Genomic DNA, 13,506 nt, shown 5'->3' with positions numbered 1-13,506 from the left:
TGTTCTTATATGTTATATTTTTTTAGATTGTTGATCTGAACCACTATAGAATATTGTGGAGTAAAAAATAATTTAAAAAATAATGCCTCATTAAATTGACGAGGCCCAGATCTGCTCCATACACAACTCAACCTTCAAGAAGACTTAAGTTGTGGACTATGACTTCTCCAAACTCTCATGCCCATGGCTAGGAAAAAAGTTGTATTAAAAATAGGATTAATAACCAAATCCTATATTTGAAGCTTTCCAATAACGTAATTAAGCAAGAATTTCACGAGATAATTCGAAGATATTATTAATTAAATAATATCTTCATGATTATTTCTCAAGTATATTTAAGATGTTCTAACATTTTAAACCTACTGCATCCAACGAATGACACACCTTAGCCAACTAAACGTCGATACATTGCATGGCAATCCCTACAAAGAAGTTCTTGTATTTAATATTTCTAAAATTTTAAAAATAAAAAATTGAAAATTTATAATAAATTTATCGCCTCTTTGTACAGTCACCAATTGCTTATACATATACAGGGCTCAAATTTCGGAGGCACTATTATTTTCATGTTTGTGTGTATGGTATACAAGGCTACAACTCTTGTGTATGCATAAAAAATAAAAAAAAAAAAAAAAAAACCGGCCGATATGAAGCTGGTGAAGAATTAGAGGGATGAACGAGAAACGAGATGGACGCTATACTGCAATGGCAAGACGGGTTTCTAGATTTTCGGTTGAGACATTAGATCATCTTCTCGAATTTATCAAGTTTTTTCACCCTCTGCATAGACCTAGCTAACAGCGTGAAGAAGATTCCTGCAAAGTGTCAAAAGCTTTGACGAACGCAATGAAATGGACCGGAAGGTGTGTTTATATCAAAGTTTAATTGAGTAACAAGTTACCTGCACCGATGAATGATCCATTTGCGAAAGCTTGACTGCCTTGACTGCTCAAAGTGACCCCGAGGTTCACCAGGGTACCTCCCAAGACTGTATACATCGTCGCCATCTGTAGTATTGTTGCTTTTCGTGCAGCTCTTTCCGACTGCCAAAATGTAGTTTTACTCATGTTAATTGAACTTGTGCAGTTGTGTTTGTATACAGAACGGGATGGGAAGTTTGGACAGCTAAAGAAGCGTACTTAAAGTTAAGATTGCATACCTCAAGTACCCGGACTCGCAGTTTCAGATCCCCTGATTCGAGCTCTTTCACAAACTCCTCTATTCGCTGAAGTCTGTATGGCATCGACATGGTATAGCTTCTAGCCTAAAGTTACATGCATAAGAACGCTTAGTGCCAATAGGCCCAATACTGAGAAACATTTTGGTTTTACTATTTTCCTGAACTAATATCGAACGAAGCAAATTTATTTGCTTAACAGAAACAAGAACAAGGAACTAAAGCAAGGAAAGAGAGTTAGGCTGCAGTACATCATCGGCTTGTTTCCTTATATCGTTTACAAGCTGTGTCCCCGTACGCTGCTTCTGTCTTAAATCTAAAATCTCCTGCATATAGCGTATAATATCAGCGACGTACTTCCAAACCATTGCTAAGGAACACACGAAATTGTCACGCACAAAATAGTAACTTATAGTTGTTAACCTGAGCATAAGGTGCAGCAATCTTCACGAAGGAAAAATCTTTATCGAGAATATAGCCTATACCTGCAACACATATTAACTTAAGCCCCATCACCAACTTTAGATAAAAAACAAAATATTTAGAATGAAAAGATAAAATGACTCAGCATCTTTATCAGCACTGTGACCAGAGCCGGCTCTGAGGGTGTGCAACAGGTGCCACTGCACAGGGCCCCCGATTCAGAAGGGCCCCCAAATTTTCATTACATGTATACAGATGCATATAAAATAGAGTAGATGCAAAAGACAATGTTATACGTGGTTCTAGTGCTAGCGGTTTAGCTCTTTTTCCTTATATCCGTTGTGCTGGGTTGGAATCCCTGTGATATTGTTTTGCTATCAAACAACTTATTTTTGTTGTAGTAACTTGTAATATTTTAGTTTTATAGATGAAAAAATTGAAAAAAAATAATACTAAAAAAATATAACTTTAAAAAAAATGAAGGGCCTCCATCTAAGTTTTGCACAGGGCCCTAAATACTCAGGGCCGGTCTTGGCTGTCACACACGTAACCAGGACATCGTTTTGTAACTGAATTTCAGTCACTCTCATTGTCTGGTACAACCTGTTTCTACTGGTTTCCCCTTTTTCTTGCCCTTTTTATAAGAGCTAAAACCAGTGGCTTAGTTAGCCATGGTGCTACTGGGCATCTTCTTTAATAGCACGCAATCGTGTACAGAAATGAGACAAGTTAACAAGAACTGTACAGAACAGTATATGCATACCTCGCCAATTGCAGAAAACGTCTGCGACTGATCTGGTGTCTGGCTTAACATATTGTCCAAAAAGTATTGAACGGATCTCCGTACCTAGAGAATGGGGAAGAAAGAGAGAGAAAGAGAGCACCAAATGTTTCTGAAAATCACTCTATCAAGTGACTTTTCCCTTTTTAATATATAATGAGTACTGGGATGGTGCATACAGATGACAAATCTCCGGTAGGCTGAAGTGCTCCAAGATCAATGAGGCGTTGCATAACCTGCGAGTGGCTTTCGTGAGATTAAACATTGCAACAAGGCAAAACATGATGATATATTTTGGGTGTTCCTAATGAATTCAAATGCATGATTCCGAGCCATCCTAATGCTTAATAAGCAAAGTGAAAATGCATGATCAATAAGCTAAGTTGGTGGCAATCATTGTTAACTTAGTTGGACTAAACTAGAAATAATAGTATTATGGAGTTGAAGTTGATTTTGGTAGTGATGAGTTCAAGCGTTCAACGATGTCCATCTCGAAATAAGTAATTGAATTTGGACTATGATTTATGAGCAAAAAAGAAATCAAGTTAGTTATAATTAAAAGAGACAAAATATTGAATTGTGAAATGATTTATTATGAACATGATTGATGACTTTGCAAATAGATAATGTTATTCACATATCTATTTTTATTTCTTACACATTCTTATTACTATTTTGTTATCGATTTTTTTTCAATTCATTTGATCCGGCAACCGAAAATTGAGAGAAATATAAGAAGTAAAAATAAGTACGTAAATAACACTACCTTTCCATATATACTTTTGGAATTTGGATGGTCAAGTCAACCACCAACGGCCAAATGAGTACATATCTCACTACTATCATCATCCTTGCATATATATATATAACGCAAACAATATTTTTTCTCTAAATTATAATCAGATAAAAAAAGAAAGTTCAAACTTGATACATAATGAATTTATAAAAAATGAGCTAAAACAATCCGTTACTTGCATAAATAATAGTTCGCACACATTTAGGACAAAATTAATGAAATTTGGGTAGCTAATAATTCATTGTTGTCGTGCATTTTGATGGAAAGGATAATGCTATTCACGCGTTTATTTTTACCTCCCACACACTTTTGATAATTTTTTGCAATTCATCTTCTTTAATTTATTTGCTTTAATAATTAAAATTTAAAAAAAATATGTGAAAAGTAAAAATATGCGTATGGATAGCATCACGCATACATGAAATGCTAAACATTACAAAATTTGGGGGATGATGAAGGATTGGGGAAAAGTTCACCGACCACCAGATTATATTGCATAGTTTGTGCAACCCTTGTTGACTCCGATAATTCAAATGTCGGTTGCCCCTTTTATGCAACTTTTACTTCAGCCAGCACTGTTGTGCTGCCTTTTTGATTTTTTAATTTCACATTTATGTTGTTGAAAGTATTGCTGCTCTAAGCCAAAAATCAAAATGCCACTTGGTCCACTCCACACATTACGCTTGTATGCTATAGATTTCTCTAACTTAAGGAGCGTAGCCAATAGTTCAAAATATTGTAGTCAAAGTTGATATTGACATTTTAAAATTATCGTCATATATTTTTGTATGTGTATTTTCTCTCTTGTGCTTTTACAAGCAATGAGTGTTGCATCATGAAAATTTTGAATTGTCTATAAAATTCTTTAAAAGTAAAAATAAAAAAATCTTCTTTTCGCTCATATTATTAAAATAATGTCTCGGTATCATAATGATGTTCTTATATGTTATAATCATTAAATTGTTGATCTGAACTGCTATAGAATATTATGAAGCCAAAAATAATTTAGAAAATCACGGAGCTAACGTATGAATTTTTATTGCAAGACATGAGAATGCCTCATTAAATTAACGAGGTCCATATCCCTTCCTTACGCAACTCAACCTTCAAGAAGACTTAAGTTGCTGACTACGACTTCTCCAAACTCTCATGCCCATGGCCAGCCAGGAAAAAAGTTGTATTAAAGTAGGGTTAATAACCAAATCCTACATTTGAAGCTTTCCTAATTGAAGGATAACGTAATTAAGCAAGAAATTACCCTCAGATCCAATCAAGAATTTTACGAGATAATTCGAAGATATTATTAATTAAATAATATCTTCATGATTATTTCTCAAGTATATTTAAGATGTTCTAGCATCTTAAGGATACTTTCCTACTGCAGCCAACGGATGACACACCTTGGCCAACTAAACGTCGACACATTGCATGGCAATCCCTACAAAGAAGTTCTTGTATTTAATATTTCTAAAATTTAAAAAATTAAAAATTTATAATAAATTTATCGCCTCTTTGTACAGTCACCAATTGCTTATACATATACAGGGCTCAAATTTCTGAGGCACTATTATTTTCATATTTGTGTGTATGGTATACAAGGCACACAACTCTTGTGTATGCATAAAAAAAATAAATTAAAAATTAAAAAAAAAAAAAAAAGAAAAAAGAAAAAGGGCCTATATGAAGCTGGTGAAGAATTGGAGGGATAAACGAGAGACGAGATGGACGTTATACTGCAATGGCAAGACGAGTTTCTAGACTTTCGGTTGAGACATTAGATCATCTTCTCGAATTTTTCAAGTTTTGTTACCCTCTGCATAGACCTAGCTAACAGCGTGAAGAAGATTCCTGCAAAGCGTCAAAAGCTTTGATGAATGCAACGAAATGGACCGGAAGGTGTGTTTATATCAAAGTTTTCTTGAGTAACAAGTTACCTGCACCGATGAATGATCCATTTGCGAAAGCTTGACTGCCTTGACTGCTCAAAGTGACCCCGAGGTTCACCAGGGTACCTCCCAAGACTGTATACATCGTCGCCATCTGTAGTATTGTTGCTTTTCGTGCAGCTCTTTCCGACTGCCAAATTGTAGTTTTACTCATGTTAATTGAACTTGTGTAGTTGTGTTTGTATACATAACAGGATGGTTAGTTTGGACCGCTAAAGAAGGGTAGTTATGGTTCAGATTGAATACCTCAAGTACCCGGACTCGGAGTTTCAGATCCCCTGATTCGAGCTCTTTCACAAACTCCTCTATTCGCTGAACTCTGTATGGCATCGACATGGTATAGCTTCTAGCCTAAAGTTACATACACAAGAACGCTTAGTGCCAATACTGATAAACATTTTGGTTTTACTATTTTCTGAACTAGAAATCAAAGCAAGTAATCTTATTTACTTAACAGAAACCAGAACAAGGAACTAAAGCAAGGAAAGAGAGTTAGGCTGCAGTACATCATCGGCTTGTTTCCTTATATCGTTTACAAGCTGTGTCCCCGTACGCTGCTTCTGTCTTAAATCTAAAAGCTCCTGCATATAGCGTATAATATCAGCGATGTACTTACAAACCATTGCTAAGGAACACACGAAATTGTCACGCACAAAATAGTAACTTATAGTTGTTAACCTGAGCATAAGGTGCAGCAATCTTCACGAAGGAAAAATCTTTATCGAGAATATAGCCTATACCTGAAACACATATTAACTTATGCTTATCAGATAATGTCTTTGGACCGAAAACAAAATTCATTTTAACTCCGGAGAATATAGAATCAAGATTTAAAAGTTTAACGTTGTACCTTCCAGGGTTGAGAATGCCCTTAAGACAAAAGTAAACGTGGATGGAAATCGGAATGGCTGATCTTGTGCTATTGCAAATAAATCCTGTGATTAAGAAAAGCCCCGTCACCAACTTTAGATTAAAAACAGAATATTTAGAACGAAAAGATAAAATGACTCGACATCTTCATCAGCGCAGTGACACATGTAACCATCACCAGGACATCGTTTTGTAACTGAATTGCAGTCAATCTCATTGTCTGGTAGAAGAACCCGTTTCCACTGTTTTCCCCTTTTCTAGCCCTTTTTAAAACCAGTAGCTTGGTTAGCCATGGTGCAACTGGGCATCTTCTCTAATAGCATGCAATCGTGTACACAAATGAGACAAGTTAACAAGTAAAAAACAGTATGTGCATACCTCCCCAATTGCAGAAAACGTCTGCGACTGATCAGGTGTTTGGCTTAACAAATTGTCCAAAAAGTATTGAACGGATCTCCGTACCTAGACAATGGGGGAAGAAAGAGTAAGACAGAGAGCACTAAATGCTTCTGAAAATCACTCTCTCAAGTGACTTCTCCCTTTAAAATGTATAATGAGTACTGAGATGGTGCATACAGATGACAAATCTCCGGTAGGCTGAAGTGCTCCAAGATCAATGAGGCATCGCATAACCTGTGAGTGGCTTTTGTGAGATTAAACCTTTGCAGCAAGGCCAGACATGACGATATATTTTGTGTTCCTAATGAATTCAAATGCATGATTCGGGGCCATCCTAATGCTTAATAAGCAAAGTAAAAATGAATACTTAATACACTTTCTACAAAAATAATAGATGATTAGTGTTTATATTTTAATCGGTTTCCTTCATATTATGGCATCGAAAGCACACCTTTTTTGCATCTTTCTCATATACAGAATAGAAAAGTTCAAGCAGTCTCTCCCGGGTGAAAGATTTAATATCTCCCATCATACCAAAATCATAATAGATCAGCGTTTCATCCACGTCAATGGCAAGATTTCCTGGATGAGGATCAGCATGGAAGAAACCGGTTCTGAGTATCTGCATGAATAGCAAAGTCCAGCTAATCAAGCACTTAGCTAAGATAGTTAACTGTGAATTATGGTAATCAAAACAAAACAGACACAGTCAAGGAATAGATGCATCCATTCAGTACAAAATAGTCATCGCATTCATGTCAAGAAGAGCGTAGTCATGTCAGCTGGTTGACAGAACGCATTTCCTGACCTGGATCAGGTATGCTTCAATAGCGCGTGATGAAATTTGAGCACGATTAAAACCCTGTGAATCTAGCATGTCTAGCCGATTTATCTTAATGCCTGAAACAGAAGAAAGACTTCTCACCAAGGATTACCAACAAAAGAAAATTGACGCCGGACCACATTAATCTACTGAGTAATTTTTATGAAAAACACAAGATCTGGACAAAACGAAAACATTAGTATAGAGTGAAACCTGGTACATACTCCAATGTCAACACCTTCATGGCGGTATAATCCCAAAAGACATTCTACAAAAGGGAAAGAAACATCGTCAAGATATAACTCAGAAAGACAGTACAAAGAGTGCGGTTTTAATTGTTGTAGCTCTGTGGCAAGAAACATACAGGTACTCGAACCCACTTTATATTACGAAAGTCCCTGCGAAACCTGTCAGCATTCTTCCCTTCATTTATATAATCAATTTCTTGATACAAAATCCTGCAATCCATGAAGGCCAGATATAATTCGAAGCATCAGAACTCGCATTATATGTAGATATGAAATTTCAATAAATGGTTAACACAGCAACTAAGAAATGCGTATTGCTTACGTGGCACATTCTTCATAAATACCGATCCAGTCTCTTGTTGGACCACCAAGGGTTTCACTGTTCTGGAAATACTCGGCAATTAGCTTCAAATTTTCTGGCAGTAAGAAGAAATAGGTTAGAGATATAACTAAAACTAAGAAGTTCAAAGTAGTGATATCAAACATCATCTAAGAAGTATGAGATGCATGTCAGGCTTGTCAGCCTAGCTTTATATCCAACGTATGTACTTACTTAAATCAATGTCAAAAAGCTTCTTGAGACCGGGTCTTTGAACTTTCACAACAACTTTCTCTCCGTTATGCAAGATCGCACGATGGACCTAAAGACACAACTCATCAATATCCAAACAAGGAAAAGTGCGTGCAATCATCTCGAATAAAAATTTCATATAGGTATTATGTGGAGGAGAACATGAATATGTTCTTTTGACATTAATATAATTAAACTTTGATTCTGTGTTGTTTGATGTTTTAAGAATTCAAACATTGCAGCCCGACATCGTCTAATGAAACTAGTCAAGAACTAAGCACCTGACCAAGGCTAGCAGCGGCAATTGGCCGGTCCTCAAACTCCTTGAACAATATGTTGATGGGAGCTCCCAGTTCAGTCTCAATAAAGGCTCTTGCTTTTGCTGGTGAGAAGGCCGGCACCCTATCCTGTATAATTACATAACAATCACATAAGGAAAAATCAGCAAAATTATCACGAACATTATTACGCAAATGCTGAGAGCCTACTTATAAACTAACATAATAAGTGTTGAAGAAGATAATGCCTATATTACGTACCTGTAACTTGGCAAGCTCGTCCACAAACTCACGCGGAAACAGATCTGATCTTGTCGAAGATAATTGTCCAAGTTTGATAAAAGTTGGGCCAAGCTGCAGTACACGCTCCCGGAGCCATGAGGCAGTCTTTCGCCTTCTGTTTTTCTGAATGAGAGAGTTTGTACAAAACTTAAAACGGAACAAAAGAAACTAGTCCACAAAACCAACAAACTGAAGGGAAACTTGGCCTGGAATGAGATAAGTTGCAGGGGAAAAAGAGTAGCTACAGAAGAGTCCCAAAACCAACCTGCTTATCTTCTGTGAATCCTCCTACATATGCCCATTTTGCATTGTCCAACAGGACACGCACCCGTAATGACAGAACAAATGACCATACATCTGCACTCCTTTGCCAAGAATTGTAATTTTCATTGGCCCAACTGAAGCCCTCATCCGAAGGCAAAACCTTTAGCTCCTCCATCGGGGGAAGTTCTTTAGTTGGTCGGGGTTTTTGTGTCTTAACCAAGCCCGGACTAGCATTTCTTCTAACCAGACTTGCTCCATTAACAACCTGCTTTGTGCCATTCACTACCTCAGCCTTATTTTTGGATGGGGATACCTCACTAGCCGGTACCATTTTCACAGCTCGTCCATTGATTCCCAATCTTGAGGATGAATCAGCCTGTCGCATTTGCACATGAAACTTAAGAGACTGATCAGTACGGGGTAGATTACTTGTCGGTCTCCCGGACTTAAGGGATTCATGAACTGAAACTGAGCTTGAGAAACCAAGACCATCTGCTGTTTTCCCTTGATTTATCAGCTCCACATTGTGCCAATAGCATCTGTTTGTCGCCAGTACTGCAGCCATCTATGAATGCAGATACCTGCAGAACACAATGAAAATAGAAACATGAACAATATTGTGAATTTGTAAAGTGCACAGATCCCAATTTGGCAATGAAGCAAAACAACATACAGATCTTCCTCAAAGCACAAAAGAATACCGAACCCGAAAAACACAAACATAAATAATCATCAAGAGAAAAATTTGGATCTGAAGATCCTTAGATAATGGTAATGCTAATAGTTGTAAACTCTGTAACTAAAGCAAGAGAACTGAATAAACCTCATCAGATATATAGTTGAATTCAATCAAAACTGAAACAGCTTTGAAAACAAGGACAAGTGAGTCTCATATAAAACTCTTCACGTTTTAACCAATTAAATCAACTCATCACTGTCAGAAATTGCAAGAAAGAACTAAAAAAACAACATTTGAAATCTTTATACTTTGCATTTCCTTTGTTCTTCAAGCTTCACAAGAAATACATTGAAGTCAACTCCTCAACCAAAACAACAAAAAGCAAAGAACTTTCTAATTACCAGTTACTTTCCTGACAAACCAAAGAGAACCCAAATAAAAGCATCAAAAAGTACTTACTGGGTAAGCAGTAAAACCAGAATCAGAACTCCAAATCCCTTAAGAACCGTTGAAATTTGAGCACGAAAGTGCAGCTGCGGAGCAAAAACTTGATGGGGTTTTGATAGAAGAGAAAAACCAGTCAACAAGCACAGTAATTTATTAGAAAAATGAAATGGAAAGGAGAAATTGGGAGGTATAAGGAAGAACAAAGAACGTGGGCGTAGTCCAAGTGACGAGGCGTGTCGGAGTTCCCAATTCTCTGCGTTTAAGTCACAGTGCTTGGTTTTTTGTTCTGGGACATTTGAGAGAATTGAGGTTAACGACAAAACCTGGGAAAATAAGGATCTTCGTCCCTTCAACTGGCGCCATCCAGTTGGTTGGTGCGTGTTGGACTTCCTAACATTTGGCTTCTCCTATGGCGTGGCAGTTTCCCTCTCTGGTATTTTCTGATTGGCTCTGCTCTCTCACTCCAAAGAGAGAAAAAAACAGAAAAAAATATCCGACACAAGTTTATCTGAGGAGTGAGGATTTTGCTTTGCATGATGTGAAACCTAGTCCCAACGGATAGGAGTAATGTTTATGCGGTCATTTCAATTTTGGGGTGATCTTATTTTACTTCTCACATACCTTTTTTAATTTTCGACCGTCGGATCGAATGAATTGAAGAATATCAACAGACATAAATTAACCAGGGGTGTGTGAGAAGTAAAATGAGGTATGTGGATAGCACACCCCATCAATTTTTTGTTTTGCTAAAGATTAAACTTTGTATCATATAGGAGCATATCCAATCATACTATTTAACGCAAACATATTAATTATATATCGATGATATATTGACGAAATAATATCAATACAATGATGATAATAGCGACATAATAAGCATTGATTATTTTTGTAACAAATTGTCAAAATATGTTTATTTTACCTACTTGTTGTAAAAAAAAAAAAAAAAAATTGAGCAAAACCTGGCAATGTTTTATGAAAAAAAATTTAGCTTCGCGAAATATATCCTAATCACTGCATTCTTTCTGAGTAACAAAACGCACAACATTATTTCTTGTACAAATTACATGGTTGTAGCCTTGAATAAATACAATTAATTTTCAATTAGGGGATAGGTTGTCAATGATCGTGACATTTAGTTTTCATTTTGTCAATAAGGTTTTGAGTTCAATGAAGCATTTCGATCACATAATCTCGAATGCTATAATTAACAAATGCTTTTAACGACTTTAGCTACAAATCATTTCACAATAAGGAAAGAAATTGGAACACTGAGATGTTTGTTTTGAAGTTGTGGAGATCCAAACGGAACACGACTTTTGGGTGCTGGGTAGTGGTGGGGATAGGTAGACAACCCCCCCATTTGCTGGTTTTGGACTCTCTCATTTGTGAATTGTGAGCTGTGATTTTGTATTTAGACCAATCATCACTTCTATATATTATTTCTTAACCTAATTACCCACCTAACTTGCCACAACTTCCAGTCTCGAGTTTTATTTGATTTGAGCCAAATTTGTTTTTATTTCCCTTTGGTTACATAATTTTGTTTTATTTAGTGACAATTAACATATAAACAATGATAGGCCCTTTAAAGAAAGCGATCTTCATTATATATATATATATATATATATATATATATTTATTTATTTATATAAAGATTAGTTGTGGGACACACTCCACATCAAACTTCAACAATTCGAATTTTCTATTTTGTAAGTTTTGACTCATTGATCATCCTTACAAAAATTCAGTTCAGTTCAATCTGAAAACATTTTCCCATTTAATTGTCACGATGAAATTTAATGTTTCTTAGAACACAATGTTCGTCAATTTCATTAAACTCAATTAGATGCCTCAAATATTTTGAATTTGGCTAATATTTTGCAAGGATGATCTATAAGGTGTAACTTGAAAAATAAATGGTTCGGGTTGTTGAAATCCGATGTGGTATGACCCCGACAACAAGTGGTGAATTCATTATTTTAATATCAAATGGTCCCAATTTTAAAGCTCAAGAAAAAGAAAAGGACCAAAATGACATTGAAAAAATAAACTACAAACTACAACTCTTTATTCATAATCTTTGTGAAAACAACATTGCAAGTTTTCCCAAAAAAAAAAAAAAACACATTACAAGTTACGAAGATTAAATTTGTCCATGAAAAGTTTTCATACTCTGAAAACGTGTTATGATAGTTTCATTATAAATGCAATACAAGAAAAAACATATTTCTCAATGTAAACAACTAAGCTATTATTTGACCATTGATCCTTCATTTTGTTGTAGAGTGGATTTTTATTTTTTTAAAGAGAAATGCTAAGGAAATTCTCAAAAGTAAAACTCTCTGTGAATTCTATGTCACCTTATGTTTTTTGCACAATGATTTATAATGTTGACACGAAGAGTAATATTAAACTGTAAGGTGGTAGAGAATCTATAGAGATTCCACTTTGAGACAGTCTCCTTAACATTTTTCTTTTCTTGAACAAACGATATTATCTACACTAAGAAGAAATAAGGTGGGTTTAACCTCATAATAAGCTAATAATAATATAATTCAAATTCGTCTTTAACAATTTATAACTTTTCACTTACAAACAAGAACGAATACTAAGTGGCAGCATTTCTCCTTTTTAAATGCTTTAAATTTGAATTAAAAATGGTGCTAGTGCTAAACGCTCTTTCACGTGGGAAATGAGATTGGATTGGAATGTGCAATGTTAACTGTACTCAAAAGTCATTTGGCTTTTATGTTTTTCGTTTTGTTGAATGCTTTGAACTTTTGAATTGAAAATGGTGCTGCGGTGGATCCGAAGGGTTTATCACGTGGCTATGTTTGTTGATCTTGCTTTTTTTTTTTCTTATGGTCTTAGTAATTTTGGTGAAGTTATTTGGAAATTACCAAGAAACTTAGAATATTCTTACATAAAATTACCAATCTCCTTACATAAAAATTTCTCAGCAGGTGCTGGGTTTTTTTTTTTTTAGCATTTCTTCTCAAAAAACTTAGGCAGACAAAGCTACCCGTCCAGGCACCGGGTTTCTTTGACTTGACGCGGAATGAAAAACGAAACTCTAAATTATGACTTTCTACTTTAGCTAGAGCAACAATCTAATAGTGATTTGATTTCTCTACTATTAAACCCAATCGAACCAAACGATACTGCTTAAGCCGTTATTAATTGGTTTTGATACTATTTTTATCACAAATAGTTTCTGAAATTTATCTTCATCATCAAGATGATCCTTGAAAATTGAAAATTGAAAATCAATCAATGTAGTACCTGAAAATAGGTGTCGCAAATCAATGTCGTCATTTAGTCACAATTATATTAAAAATTTCATTAAGTGTTGATATGACATATAAATAGGCCCCACAAGATTTATAAGTTTTTATCACAAATGTTTCTTGAAATTGACTGACACCATCAAGATGGTCCTTGAAATTGATCCACACCATCAAGATAGTCCCTGAAATTGATCCACTATCAAGATGGTCCATAGAATTGAAAATTGATGAA

At 35.5% G+C, this 13,506-nt stretch overlaps 1 protein-coding gene across 2 annotated transcripts; it reads right to left on the bottom strand.

The window, feature by feature from the left end:
- Window positions 1-625: 625 nt before the first annotated feature.
- On the bottom strand, window positions 626-10,440 carry LOC137739457 (protein ACTIVITY OF BC1 COMPLEX KINASE 7, chloroplastic). Of its 2 annotated transcripts, none has more exons than XM_068479030.1 (18): window positions 9,997-10,440; window positions 8,860-9,439; window positions 8,574-8,717; window positions 8,316-8,441; window positions 8,017-8,104; window positions 7,786-7,879; window positions 7,580-7,673; window positions 7,429-7,483; window positions 7,201-7,292; window positions 6,844-7,014; window positions 6,570-6,626; window positions 6,372-6,455; window positions 5,974-6,058; window positions 5,802-5,863; window positions 5,630-5,704; window positions 5,370-5,474; window positions 5,112-5,253; window positions 626-815 (listed from the first exon to the last, which is right to left on the bottom strand). In XM_068479030.1, the coding sequence occupies exons 2-18, from the start codon at window positions 9,421-9,423 to the stop codon at window positions 742-744; spliced, it is 2,112 nt and encodes a 703-aa protein (XP_068335131.1). In that variant the 5' UTR covers window positions 9,424-9,439; window positions 9,997-10,440; the 3' UTR covers window positions 626-741. The 2 variants fall into 2 exon arrangements, with proteins under 2 accessions (XP_068335131.1, XP_068335130.1); XM_068479029.1 differs by lacking the exon at window positions 626-815 and adding an exon at window positions 4,651-5,025 and having other exon boundaries at window positions 9,997-10,438.
- Window positions 10,441-13,506: the final 3,066 nt, after the last annotated feature.

This window comes from Pyrus communis, chromosome 7 (genome assembly GCF_963583255.1).
Source record: "Pyrus communis chromosome 7, drPyrComm1.1, whole genome shotgun sequence".
NCBI classification, from domain to species: Eukaryota; Viridiplantae; Streptophyta; class Magnoliopsida; order Rosales; family Rosaceae; genus Pyrus; species Pyrus communis.
The sequence above is the reverse complement of the archived record's forward strand: the minus strand, read 5'-3'. Positions and strand labels throughout refer to the sequence as shown.

What these genes read in the sequence shown, in the direction of transcription:
- LOC137739457 (XM_068479030.1), bottom strand. Translation starts at nt 9,423, where the DNA reads ATGGCTGCAGTACTGGCGACAAACAGATGCTATTGGCACAATGTGGAG. An exon ending in CTACCGGAGATTTGTCATCT is followed by an intron (nt 6,456 to 6,569) that starts GTATGCACCATC and finishes CCCATTGTCTAG; the next exon opens with GTACGGAGATCCGTTCAATA. An exon ending in GGCATTCTCAACCCTGGAAG is followed by an intron (nt 5,864 to 5,973) that starts GTACAACGTTAA and finishes TATGTGTTTCAG; the next exon opens with GTATAGGCTATATTCTCGAT.